This window comes from Peromyscus eremicus, chromosome 14 (genome assembly GCF_949786415.1).
Source record: "Peromyscus eremicus chromosome 14, PerEre_H2_v1, whole genome shotgun sequence".
Classification (NCBI taxonomy): domain Eukaryota; kingdom Metazoa; phylum Chordata; class Mammalia; order Rodentia; family Cricetidae; genus Peromyscus; species Peromyscus eremicus.
In genome coordinates, this window is record NC_081430.1 from 27,091,306 (window position 1) to 27,104,856 (window position 13,551).

General features: G+C 39.2%; 1 protein-coding gene and 1 pseudogene across 13 annotated transcripts in view; one reads left to right on the top strand and one right to left on the bottom strand.

The window, feature by feature from the left end:
• Positions 1-3,763, top strand: part of Mipol1 (mirror-image polydactyly 1) — a 289,666-nt gene extending 285,903 nt beyond the window's left edge. For 7 of the 13 annotated variants that reach the window (XM_059280059.1, XM_059280062.1, XM_059280064.1 and 4 more), the window contains one exon: positions 3,343-3,762. In XM_059280059.1, the coding sequence (XP_059136042.1) occupies positions 3,343-3,448 (106 nt within the window). In that variant the 3' untranslated portion in view covers positions 3,449-3,762. Of the gene's footprint in view, positions 1-3,342 lie in introns of all 13 variants that reach the window. The other 6 variants (XM_059280057.1, XM_059280067.1, XM_059280052.1 and 3 more) reach the window with 1 other exon arrangement.
• A 5,641-nt stretch (positions 3,764-9,404) lies between these two features.
• LOC131924577 (TAR DNA-binding protein 43-like) lies at positions 9,405-10,601 on the bottom strand (annotated as a pseudogene).
• Positions 10,602-13,551: the final 2,950 nt, after the last annotated feature.

The window sequence follows — 13,551 nt, forward strand, 5'->3', positions numbered from 1 at the left end:
CTGAAAAATTCAAGTATGCTTGGAAAGTTTTAGTAATAGTTTAACATCAAACACAACAATGCTTCTGCTTTGAAGAATCGTACTTCAATTAAATGTGTACTAATTCCTAATCAATACTTAGGGCCATATTACATCATAGTTTTGTCGCTTTGCAAAAAATAAGATGGTGTTTGCATTTGAAACGTGGTCATTTCATAAAGAAGAGTCATGAGGAATGAGGATATATAATTTCGTTTGCCAATAGAACTGTCAGGAAAATCTTTGAAGGTCAGAAATTGCCTTTCATTTAAAGCTCCAAGAATAATCACTTTATTCCTGCTTTTATAGAGACTGCAAAAACATTTATTATAGGCTGAAAGTTTAAATATCACAGATATTATTGTCTAAATTTTAAGAAAATTATCTGGTTCTATTATATTGGGTCTTCTTATGAGTCGGCTGTCTAGGCCATCTACAGAACTGCCCTTCTAGGCTTATTTTCATGTGGATGGCAAGGAAATTAATAAGGTAGAGCCTGTGTTCCAAGCACATATTTCCAGTGAGTTCCTATCCTGTACTTTGATTATTTAATTCATTTACCATTTTAATCCTTTACTCACTGAAATCTACCTTCATGTGTTTAAATCTGATTCATCCTTCAAGAACACTGACATGCCACCTCCTACAAGAAGCACTCCCTAATTCCCCACCCCCAGAGCCAAGTTTCTTTCTATTCTGTGTGCCTGGTGGCGCTGTCTGCAGCTCTCTATTAAGGTGGTTGTTAAGTTTTCTTTCTCCTGAGTATCCCTGTGCTGTCTCCCATTAGAAGGCAAGCTTCCGGGGGTCAGGCTTCACTCCTGTTCATGTCATTGCTCAGGTAAATACTTGATGCATAATCATTCTTCTTCAACAGCAAAACTGTTCAAATGGCGTTCGTTTTTGAACCATTCGCACGATGAGCATCTCTAAGGGAAAAAAAAACATGTTAAAAGATTAAAATTGAATATCTTTGTCTACAATTATGGTAAAAAATAGATTTATCACATCAGCTTGTCCAGCACTGGGACAGATCAGAGCCAGTGCCTGCCTGAAGCTTGTCGGTTTTTTTTTTTTTTTTTTGTGTGTGTGTGTGTGTGTGTGTGTGTGTGTGTGTGTGTGACTACGTCCATTTCAAGTAAAAGATTACTGAAAGGTTTGGTTGCTGCTAATGCTTTTGTTTAGTTGGTTTGTTTTAAGTCAGGATTTCTAGTGTAGTTGTTAAACTGTGGTCCCAACCATCAGAAGTTTGAAAATCTGCTCTGATGAGGTGAAGTCATGGCTTCCTTTTGCTGACTCTAAAAGTTCTTACAAAGTTTCCACACTACTGAGCAGTCCAGTTACATCATCGCTGAAGAAGAGCAGTAGCTAAATCTCTTTCCAGAACCAAGTACATCCAAGCTTAGCAATAGCTAGCTGGTGAATAAAATCCGGGTATCAGCCAATGTGGTGTCCTTAGCTGCTTCCTGTGTTGCTGCATCTGCTTTCAGTCCCAAAGTCACTCAATTCCCTAGAAACACCTGAGGTTTTTGCAAATATGGATTGGGTTATGGACTTTCTTCCGTTTCTAGTTATGTATTATTCTTTCAAGCCCTGTGCTGCATTTGCAGATATTTGAGAGGAAAAATAAATTGTGCATGAATATTGCTCCCCAAGCTATAATTCCAAAGATGAATATTTAGTTACTAATTTTACATCTCTACTTAGTCTACACCAGTTGCCGCCATAGAACATGTTGAAGATCCTCAGGCTTAGGGTATGTGCTGTTCTGCAGAAGCAAGTCCGTTGTGTCAAAGGCTTTCTGAAACATTGAAGCATAGCATATTACTTTGTGTGGCTATGACATCACCACACTGAAAACCTTAAGTTGTTTTAAAAGTATTTTCTTCTCATAAATATGTCCTAACTGTATCTAACTTCTCAGTATAGTGTGTGTTCTGAAATTGTTTCCACTGTGTACATTGCCAAGTTAACCATCTTGATTATGAGTGACTGCCTGCTGAGTGATTCATTTCAGGAGTGTTCTGTTTGTTAATTTTCTAGGAAATGTTGCTTCTTTACTCATCAAGGAAGAGCAAACAATGCCGGCATTGTTTACCATGTGAAAAATTAAAATTATCTTAACAAAGAGTGTCCACATACTGGCATACAGCCAAGGGAATCATATTTGTCTTAAGGTAGCAGAAAGGTTAGGAGATTGACTGTATCCATTCTCAACTTGGAGTTCATCGGACAAGAGAGAGCTATGGATTTCTAGTTTTGGGTTAAACATCTAGTGTTCTCTTAGCTAATTATTTTTCACTTAGAATTATCTCTTTAATTCTAGGATCTCCCATTTCTTTGGAAACGTGTGTAAAACATATCATCTTCTCTTACAAGTTCCACATTTGGGTAAAATAAGAACATGTAAGAATTGGATTGTGTGCCACCAGCAGACATTTTCAAAGCTGGGAAAAGGCAACCCTCCCTAGGTTGTCAGCCATACTGCCTCCCGGTCTGCTGCTGCTAAGAGCTGAAAGCTGTGTCCTCGTGGTTAATGTTTTGACAGATTTTATCGGAAGACTTGCTGTTGTAAATTCCCTTTGAGCCAAAATTTAACATGTTGAGTGCTCACCAATGACTTTTACTGTTTGTGATCCAGAAAAGGAAATAAATCAATATGCTATTTTAAATGACAGGAGTGGACAGCTTACCTCCAGTTCAGTGGTACACATCAAGTTTGGGAGAAATTCTTTTTTCCCTGTGCTGAAGGCCTTTAAGTTATCACTGGAAACATATGTAAACATTTTTTGTGACTAGAGCGTTGGAAAAGATACCAAAGAAAACATTGTATGATTTATGTGTTCTCAGTAAATTTTGTAATCAAAATATTTCATTTTTTAAAAAAATCCAAATGTAGCACCTCAAAATGTGATTGACTTAAGAGCTCTGGAGCAAACCCCATTTACAGGCAGCTTCTCAGTGCTCATGTTAGTGAGACCTCATGATGTGTCTTTTATCTGTTATAACTACTCAGGGCATTTTGTAAACATGATCCCAATCATTGCTATTCCCAGGAGACTGCAGATCAACATTTTTCCCCTCTCTAGGACATCTTCAATGACTATGACCATTAATATTTATTTATAAATACATTTGTACACAGGTTCAACCATAGCACATTGGATGACAAAAAAGAGTCAGTTACTCGGTTCTTTAGCCTAGACTAAATCAAATCAACAAATATTTATTGAGTGTCTACTGTGTGCACATAACCCTGGGCTGGGCAGCTTTTAAAAGCCACCCAACTTCTCAAATTGACAAGTCAAAGCATTATTTTTCTTTCAGGCCTTGCAGAAGCCACTTTCATGTCCTTAAAGTGACAATGTGTATGAAGAGGACCAAGGAAAGAAGGTTAATTCACAGAGTGAAAACAAGAGAACGAATACTCTAAAATAGCATCGATGGACTGCATCATGGGTTATGTATGTATGTATGTGTGTGTGTGTGTATGTGTGTATGTTTGTGTGCACAAGACTATATCGTGTATGTGTGCATCTGTCCATATGAACATCTATCCACACAGAGAACAATGAGTGTATGTGAGAGAAATGACTTGTGCTTCAGTGATGTGAGAATAGAGACTAACATTTGAATATATTAATAATAATAATACTAATATTTTAATCCAAAGCTTTGCTCGAAAAAATAGGCTTTATACTTTGATTGTTAAGCCCTGTGATGCCAACCCTCAAACCAAAATTATTATTATATTATAGAATGGATATTCAACCTAGAGTCTGCTGTTGTGCAGATTTTTAGCTTACCCTAAAGTCTGTTATGGGATAACCTCATCAACAATAGATTTCTAATCAAAGACTTGACTTTTACATGGTTACTATAGAAAGTTACCGAAGAAGTCTTAATAAGAAAGTGACATCATTAGTAAGAGAAGCTGCCTCAGAAGTGATATTCAAGATTCTAATTGATGTGAGAAACTAAATAAAAACTACTCGTAAGAGGGAAACATCGAGAACTTCCCTTTCCTGTTCCAATCTCTGCATTTCATTTTGTTAATTGTTGTAAAGAAAATAGTGTCTATGATCTGTATCATGTAATTGAATACATTGTCTTAGAGATAGTAAAGGAAGGCTGACAGTAATTTCCACATTTGCCAAATGGTATTAATTCTGGATGTTTTACATAGAAGGTGTGTACATGGGTTGGCTGTAGACAATATTATCATTCAGGTTTTCATGGGTGATATCTTGTGTGAACTTAAAAATATTTATAGAAGAGACTTACTTTCAAGGAGGCAATTTTTGCCTTCTATTGGTAGGCTAATGTTAACTTCTAAATGAAAATCAAAACAGACTCTAAATAACCTTTGTCATCAGAAGTTTTTATCTTTCTTAAATTGCCTGAAATTAAATCCTTAATAATCAGATGGGGAAATAGTGTTACAGTTCTTAAATTTTTACTTTTGCTTTATGGAATTGTTCAATATTAAGGTTGCCTTGAAGTGCATTTTTTCTCATGTAATTGTTTTCTTCAGGTAGCCAAATGGCCTTCTTATACATAGTAAGCCCTTTCTATGTGTGACAATTTTATGATGCTTTGGTCTCTTTCATTTGTATTCTTGATATATTGTAAGTAATGTCGTTGGGTAAATTTTAAATAAAGTTTTACATGTGTGAAATCTAATGCCTATGTTCATGAAGAAATATGTCTTTAGAGTTCTTTCTAATTTTCAGTGTATTCTATCCCCCACCTCCTTTGACCAAAGTTCTTTGATACTGGGACCCTCTTACCTAGGAGCTAGCCTGGGTTCACCTGCCCCCTTGTGGTGTTTTTTTTTCCGAAAAGCTAATTAATTTTTGAAACTTGATGTGACACAGCTTGAGCTGAGAAACTGCATTCTTATTGTTTGGCATTCGGAGTCAGCAAAGTTCTCTTCTACCAGTCGGTGGCTGACATAACAAGATGAAGGCGATCATCGAAGCTTTTTATTTAACCCAGAGCCCAAGAAGGAATTGGGCACACTAAGGAATAAGTACCGTGGAATAACCTGGAATAACTTAATTCCCCCTAGAATCTTTGTTAATGATTGAAAACTAAAGAGGTATTTCAGAAGTTTTTTTTTAAAAAAAATACAACCTAAAGTCAAGTTTGTATTGATTCTATGATATGTCTATTCTATGTTGATAACTTCTCTTTTTTCATGAGTGAAAAAGCTCCCATTTTACTTTATTTAAGTTTTAAATAAATGTCCTAAGTCTCCTGTCAAAGATGAATTTATAACTTTAAAAAACAAGTTAAATATTACATAATGTATACTCACATATGTTTGATACAATATGCTATTTCACCTTTCTCTCCAGTTGCCGTAAGACTAATTTTGACCCCTTCAATTGAAGTTGACAGGTTTTATAGATGGAAAAAAGATGTGTATGTTTAATGAGTGAAATTACCTTGTTTTTTTCTAGATGGGAGACTTAGGAATTATGCCTCTGGTTAATGAATAATAATGTGATAAAAAGGAAAGAAAAAGGAAAGGCACTATTCACATATATACATGATTTGTGTTTCTTTGAGAAGGTAACAGATTAATAAGTTATTGTTACAGGAAGACCCCCAAACAAAATTCTAAAGATTTCTATTTCTGTTAACAGTGGACTATTCCTAGCAGGAAAAGGTTTTCTTTTTCCACACTATCTCATGCCCCGCTCAAGCCCCTACCCACACCCGGCTGGCTGGAGCTAGAGAGAGACCCTGGCTTCCTGTCGTCTCACCTGGGATCTGGTGGAAACAGTGTGAAGGCTCCACACAGCCATTTGTGGGCCCCGTTTCCAGTATCCATCACTGCTTTTCAGTTTCTCTTAAATTTATAACAGTTGACCTAGTAACCGGTTCCCAGAAACAGGTTCAGACTTTGGCAGGCTCACCTAACCTCTTTGTCCTTCCAAAGTACATAAATGCTAAACTGTGCTCGCTGTGAGGGAGAAGCATTCCAAAAAGGCTCAAACCCAAGCGTCTCACTGCTCCCTGGCAGCTTGCTGTCACTCTTCCCTAAGGAAGAGTTTGTCAGCGCGCCCTTGGCATCATTTCTTCGGCCCAGATTAAGCACAGGTGACTGAGAGTCTGACTTACCTTCACAAGGCATTAGTCACTCTATAAAAGTTAAATTTATTATGAAATGCCTTGTTTGTGTTAGCATATATCGTCTCTGGGAAGGTGGAAACAAAGGCATGTCCTTTAAGGCTCCACATGGGGAAAACACATCCTCTGGAATTTAACCTTAATTTGAACCAAGATCTGTGAAAGAAAAGCACTTTGGTGTATTGTTTCCGTGTCCCACACTTCTCTCCCTTATCTAAATGCAGCTACTTTTGCTTTGTGGGTTTTCTTTTTTTTCAAACTCTCCCAATACCAAACCACACTGCTTTCTCTGAGTTTAAAGTTTATCCTTAAAAAAGAAGTTAAGATAATTGTGAAAATTGCCCTTTAAAAGTCAGTCATTTTATGTAGTACTGATTGTGAAGTTCTTGAAGTTGCACAAATGCTTGAACACTTCATTCACCTTTGTTGTTTATTTTGTTATTTTAAGGTATGCTATGAAGGCTGTTTTAGGAGTGGGGGGCACAGGTCGGTGGCAGAGTGCTTTCCTAGCATTTGCATGCCCTTGGTTTGATTCTCAGCACAGCCAAGAGAAGAGGGGGAAAAGAATTTAAGAATGCCCTTATTTTGCCAAAATGTTTATCTTTTCCAAAATGCTGGCAAATATTGTAATACATGCATAGTTCGTACTTTTGTTAAAAGAAGAGAAAATTTAATGTAAACAATTATATTAGAAGGCACAGAGCTTTTTTAACAGTGAAAGCAGAGAGAGGTGCAGTTTGAAAGGCCAGCTATTGCGTCCTCACTGTTTGCAAAGCCTTTATAGGGCTTCCCATGCCTCTGGCATCGTAGGATACCACAACCATCCTCCAAAATCAAAAGCTCCATCTCTGCTGACCCTCCGTAGTTGTTTAGAAATGGTAAGGAAACTATTTCGGTTTCAACAAATACTGCTTAGGTTAATGATCAGTTTCCTTAATATTGCTAACATCTACCACTAAGCCTGCAAGCATCCAAATCATTTTCCTTCCTTGACTTTTGTTATACTAAAGAAAAATCACAAACCAAATTCTAATGTAAGTTTAGACAGTCATTTATTCTAGAAAAAATAAATGACTTTAAGTATGTGTATATTATGTCCCTGTCAAAATAGCTATCTTCAGTGTTATTAATATAAAATTTTCTTAGCAAAAAATATGAACAAAACATCTATAAATTCATTTGACCAGATGCCTTATTATCATATATTTCATTTAAATGGTAATGCTGAAATTAGTTTGGTAGTCATTTTTTTTTAATTTGGAAAGGAGAGAAAGTTAAAAATAGAATGTGTGCCTAATACATTTAGAAAATGTGTAACGATCCAAGTAATACCAAATCAGAGTATCATTGTTCCCCACCCAAGGCCACCATAGCTCAGCTCCAGCCAGTTTTCTTTATTAAAACCAGTTTAAGAATATCCAACAATGACCGATCTTATGAAAAGCATACAAGCCCAGGACCGAGGACTGCAGCAAACAGCATTCGTATGCACAGCTAACAGCCATGAACACTCCCACCCTCTTCTGAGACAACCTGAGCTCACTGGTGGCGAACTCTGCTTCCAAGTTCTCCTGTAAAGTCGAGCTGGAGCTTATTTCATGTCCCCGGCCCATCAGCTTCAGTTCATGTTTCCACACGTCCGGATCAGTGATGGAGAACACACACCACACGGCATTGACAGCAGTTGCCAGGGTGTGGGGGCAAGGGGGAAAGGGTACAAGGATCATTTCATTTAACACATGCAACTAAAGTGGGTTTTCTAAGAACAAAATTCAAAATCTTCCAACAGATGTGGATGTCCTTTGACGCCAAAAAACATCTGTACGTTATCTGCTGTGATTGCTCTCTGCACTCTCCTTCACCAAAGCCACAGGCCTGAGTGACAAACACATCCCGTCAAATATGTTGGTGTGCTTGTCACTCAAACATGCACATATATCTTTTGCATCGTCAAGTTTCTGCATGCGCTCTTTCCTTTGCTTGCTCATGCTAGCCTTCCATGCCTGGGCACCACTGTCAATCCCAGAGCAGCTTTCGAAAGTTCGAACAGCCTCCACATTCCATATCACAGCCTTGTGTTCATAGCGTTGACGTGACTCCATTAAATAGAGTAGTGGATCACGGAACCAATTAACCAGGTCTCACAGGTGCTCACAGAGACTGGAACAACAATCATGGAGCCTGCATGGTTCCATCCTAGGTCTTATGCATATATGTTATGGTTGGGTAGCTTGGTGTTCTTGTGGAACTCCTAACAATGGGAGTGGGAGCTGTCTCTGACTCTTTTGCCTGCTTTTGAGACCCTTTTCCTCCTACTGTGTTGTCTCATCCAGCCTTGATGTGAGGGCATGTGCCTAGTCTTATTGTATCTTGTTACGCCATGTTTGGTTGCTATCCCTGAGAGGCCTGCTCTTTTCTGAAGGGAAGTAGAGGACCAGTGGATGGGGGGCGGAGAGGTGGGGGAAGGAGTTAGGGGAGAGAGGAGGGACAGGGAACTTCAGGAAGGATGTAATATATGAGAGAAGAATAAATAAATATTTTGTTTTTCAAAAAGAGTAGTGGAATACCACCATTGAAGACACAGCCTGTGCTGTGTGATGATGGATTCTTTGGTGAGGAGGCATGTAGACAGAAGGAGCTATCTGGCAGAGTATTTACAGCACGACTCTCAATGAAGTGCTTCTTCCACAAACATTTGAAATGAGAGGGACTGCGGAAATTAAATGAAGTCTTTATACTGTATATTAGTATATGAAAGAAGGTATGAGTTAAACAAGGCTAGTAGAACTGATCACTGTGACACCTTTATCTCCCAAAAGGAGAGATTCCCAAGAGGAAAATCCGTAGGATGGGTTCAAATTAAAATAAAGAGGAGAGAATCCAGTTCTAAGCAATGCTTCCTACTCCAAACCGGCAAGGAGTTCCCAAGTCCCATGACAGAGCCTCGAGGGGAAACCCGAGGGCTGCTGTAAGCATCGGATCTGTTCCAGTCAGGCAGACAGCGGTTCATTTTCAGCCGCTCAATCTTCTAGCTCCCTGTGTAAGGAAACTTACAAAATTCCTTCAGCTTTCCCCCTTTTTCTGAAGAAAAATGTCAAAAATGCTGCTGAATATACTCCACACTGAAGAAGCAAATTGGAAAATGTTTAGCACAGATTATTTTACAGTATACTTATCACAGGCTTAGAAAAATTTAATTCTCACCATTTCTAACCAACCAGCCAACTTACCAACCAACCAAAGCCCACTGCCTACATTCCCCAGGCAGAGGATGTAGAATCCATGTTTGAGCCAAAACTCCACTGAAACCACTGCCTGACCCTGCAGTTGATGCTGTCCCCAACCAAAAGGAGCCTCGCAATTATAACCACTGTAGGAGTTGTTTCCAGAACCCAAACCCTGATTTGGCTCCATCAGTGTGCTGCCCTGGCTTTGAGTCTGACTGGTTCTGCTGGCAAGCTAAAAATGCCTATCATACCCCAACTGCTCTGCAGTACCTCCAGGGCTGCAACCACCATTAATTTGGTTTAATGGATTAATGATAAGGATTCCAAAGTTCATCTCTCCACCTGTACTACCACCCTGGCTATTTCCCAAGCCAGCTCCACCCCTTCTAGTGTTACCAAACCCACCCTGATTTCCCAAAGCCTCCTGGATTTCCACCCAGTCTTCCACTTCTTTCTGTCTATTGCTATTATGCTTAGGTTCAGCGTTGAATATCTGCACACTGATTCCTTTAACGATCAAATCCTCTCTACAAAGAGACTGGGCAACCTTATCATTTGTAAACACAGCAAAAGCCAAAGCCCTGAGTGGTTTGGAAACAACAACAGACATCTACGATTTTCCCATGCTGACAGGAGAACTGTTGAAGGCCTTTGGCCACTATGTCTTCTGAATAACGTCCAACAAACAACTTTCTGCTTCTCAGGGGCTCATCTGGGCTTTCAGTCACACCATTGGCTCTCTAGCAAATGTCCTGATGGCATTGCTTTCAGTTGGGTTTCATATTTCACAAACTGAACAAAGTCAAACCCTTCCAGTTTTAAGATCTCCCTAGTCCTGCACCATAGGATCGTCTCCAAAGCACCTACAATGGTCTATAAGATCCTATTTGGTTGTTATCCATGGGAGATCTGGCACTATTAAATCAGATGTTTTCTGGTTACTTCTACTTTCGCTGCTGAAGAAACACCTTTATTCTCCATTTCTCTTTCGTTATCTTCTGGGTAGTTGACAATCTAGAGCAGATTTCCCCAGCCAACATCGGAGGATGCAGATCTCCTTCCACCAGCCAGGGACCATTCATACACTGAGACACTGGATTCCTGTAGTGCAGGCCACATGCCCTGGAAATGGGGCTGCAACAGTGGACAGCAATACTGTTCCATGGTCTTTGATGATATTTCATGGGACTCATCATTTTCATCTTCTGTTACCTGGATATGTCAAACATCTTTGCTTCGTTCTCTGCTAGCTGCTAGGAAGCACAATGAGGAAACTGAGGCAGGGAAGAATCAGAGATTGGCCAAGCTATTGGTTTGTGCCCACCCCAATCAACTCTTTATATGTCTATCATTGAAGACTATCTCTACTACTTGTCAGTGATTGATTATATACTGTTGTTGTTATTTAAATTCACAATATAGAACAGGTTTCTTCATGGAAATTATTTATTCACATGGAACAATAAGTTAACAATTTGTATACTTTTACCTCTTAGACTCTGAGTCACTGGTTTTCTTCAACTTTGCATGGCATTGGTTATGTATTTAATACAAACTTTCTTCTTCTTCTTTTTTTTTTTTTTTTTTTGGTTTTTTTCAAGACAAGGTTTCTCTGTGTAGTTTTGATGCCTGTCCTGGATCTCACTCTGTAGATCAGGTTGGCCTCGAACTCACAGAGATCCGCCTGGCTCTGCCTCCCGAGTGCTGGGATTAAAGGTGAGCGCCACCGCCGCGTGGCTACAAACTTTCTTTTTTTAATTTATTTTATAATTTAATTTAATTTTACATATCAGCCATGGATTCCCCTGTCCTCCCTCCTCCACCCACCCACCCCCGCTCTTCCCCCAGCCTACCCCCCATTCCCAGGATGTGAGGGGGGTAATGAAGGGCAAGGGTCGAGGGAAAGAGAGCTAGAGAGCTTAGGGGAGTGGGAGATCCCAGCTGGATCAAGAAGGAAGAGGGAGAACAAGGAAAAAAAGACCATGATTAACAAACTTTCTTCAGAAGGAATGCCTTTATATCTTTTATTGCCTCACTGCTCCAAAATCTTTCTAAGAATAATTTCAGTTGACTGTCTTTACAGCATATGTAGATGCTTATCTATATTATATCATTCAGTAATGTTTCAGTAATAAATGGTATTAAAAGCATTTTGTGGTAACACAACTATTAGAATAAGCCAGCTAGGATGGAGCATACCTATAACCACAGCTCTAGCAGCCCAAACAGGAGGATTATTAGCTCAAGGGCAGCCTGGGCTACTTAGCAAATCCCTGTCTCAAGAAAGAAATTAAGAGTTGAGGAAGTATCTCCCTGGCAGAGTGCTTGCCTAGCATATACAAGGTCCTGGGTTTATAAACGGAGGGTGAAAAGATAAATATCAAACAACACTGGAGGGATGAAGGACGGGCTTCGTAGATGTGAGAAGAAAACAGTTTGGCAATTGCTGAAATAGAGAAATAAATGAGACAGAAAGAAGCAAAGGTGATTCCAAATGCCATGAGCATCACATCAGTAAATGCTACAGTGTTTGCAAAACTGTAGTTACGAAACAGGCAAATAAAAACTAAGATCCAGAGTATAGGGTGTAGAGTTCAGTGGCAAAGTAATCTCCCGCATGCACAGAGCCCTGAATCCAATCACAGCACAATAGAAAAAGAAATAAAAGTACATACGAGTGTGTTCAGAAAAATGTAGATAAGTTGTCCTCACCTGTTGAGCTCCCAGTATGCAAAGATGTACAAACCAGTTAGAATATGCCAGACTACTTACTGATCACAAGGGGCATTGCTAAATAAAGCCACATTAGGTAAAACTATAAGCAAAAATATTTGTATGAGGTATTTATTTTAATTGCTACTTATATGTTTCTTAACTTCTGAGGAGTCACATAAAATAACAAAATCAAACATAGTGTTTAGCTAATAAGAACACAATACGATAGAATCATAAGAAGTTTGGAGCTGGGCATAGTGGTGTACACCTGCCTTTAACCCCAGCACTGATAAAGCAGAGCCAAGCTGACCTCTATGAGGTAGAGGCCATCCTGGTCTACATAGTAAGTTCTGGGACAACCAGGATTACATAGTGAGAACATGTCTTGAAAAAGAAACCCCCCCCCTTAAAAAACAAAGAAGTTGGTTGCTGAACTGTGGTGATGGGAGAAACTAAAAGACAAGAAAACCAACCTTAAAGCATCTAGGACTTAACCGATATATTAATCATTTGATAGTTACAAAATAATTCATATACAGTATAAGAAAAAAGGATGTTCTTGGAGGAAATGTCTATTCTGTTCATATTTTGAACAGCTTTTGTTTTTGTTATATTTAGAAAATTTTTATTTTTTGTGTAAGTATTTCTTACAGAAAGGATTAAAAGAAAGAGATAATAGGGAAATTTTCTTAGTTACATCTATTGTTTTGGCAGAACACCATGACCAAGGCAGCCTATAAAAGAAAGTATTTAATTGGATTTATGGTTTCAGACGGTTGAAGTCCATGGTGGCAGAGCAAAGGCAAGGTGGCATGAAAAGCTGAGAACTGCATCTTGATCCAAGAGTAGGAAGTAGAGAGAAAGCACTAGGCATCATATGAGTCTTTGGAAACTTCAAAGCCCAGCCCCAGTGACGCACCTCCTCCAACAAGGCCACACCTCCTAATCCTTTCCAAACACTTCCACCAACTGGGGACCAACTATTCAAATATATGAGCCTATGGGGGCCAGCCTCATTCAGATCACCACCTGCATATTACCAATGGATAATAATTAAGTCAGTAGCACACCTGATGCTAGCGATACAAAGTTAAATAAGACAGCGTCTCTCCTCATCCCATCCAGCCCTGAATGAGTAATAGCTGGTAAATAGTTGTCGGGCAGTGGGATGGGTACCATAATAGTGATGGGTTCAGAAAGTCTTTGCAGAACAAGTGAGATGGGATCTTACTGTGCTCTGAGCGTAAGGAAGGCTTCCCCAAGGAGCTGGTGTTCAAGCTGAGATCCTGCGGGGTTTCAATTGAGGAGTCCTTGGTAACTTTCATCGGAATGATTCCTGCTGAAATGACAGACAAAAGCCAGATGCAGTGAGCCAAGAGGTGAGGGTAGAAATTGAGACAGTGGATAGAGACAATTTTCCCGGGGAAATTACTTTCTAACTGTTCTGAGAAGATTT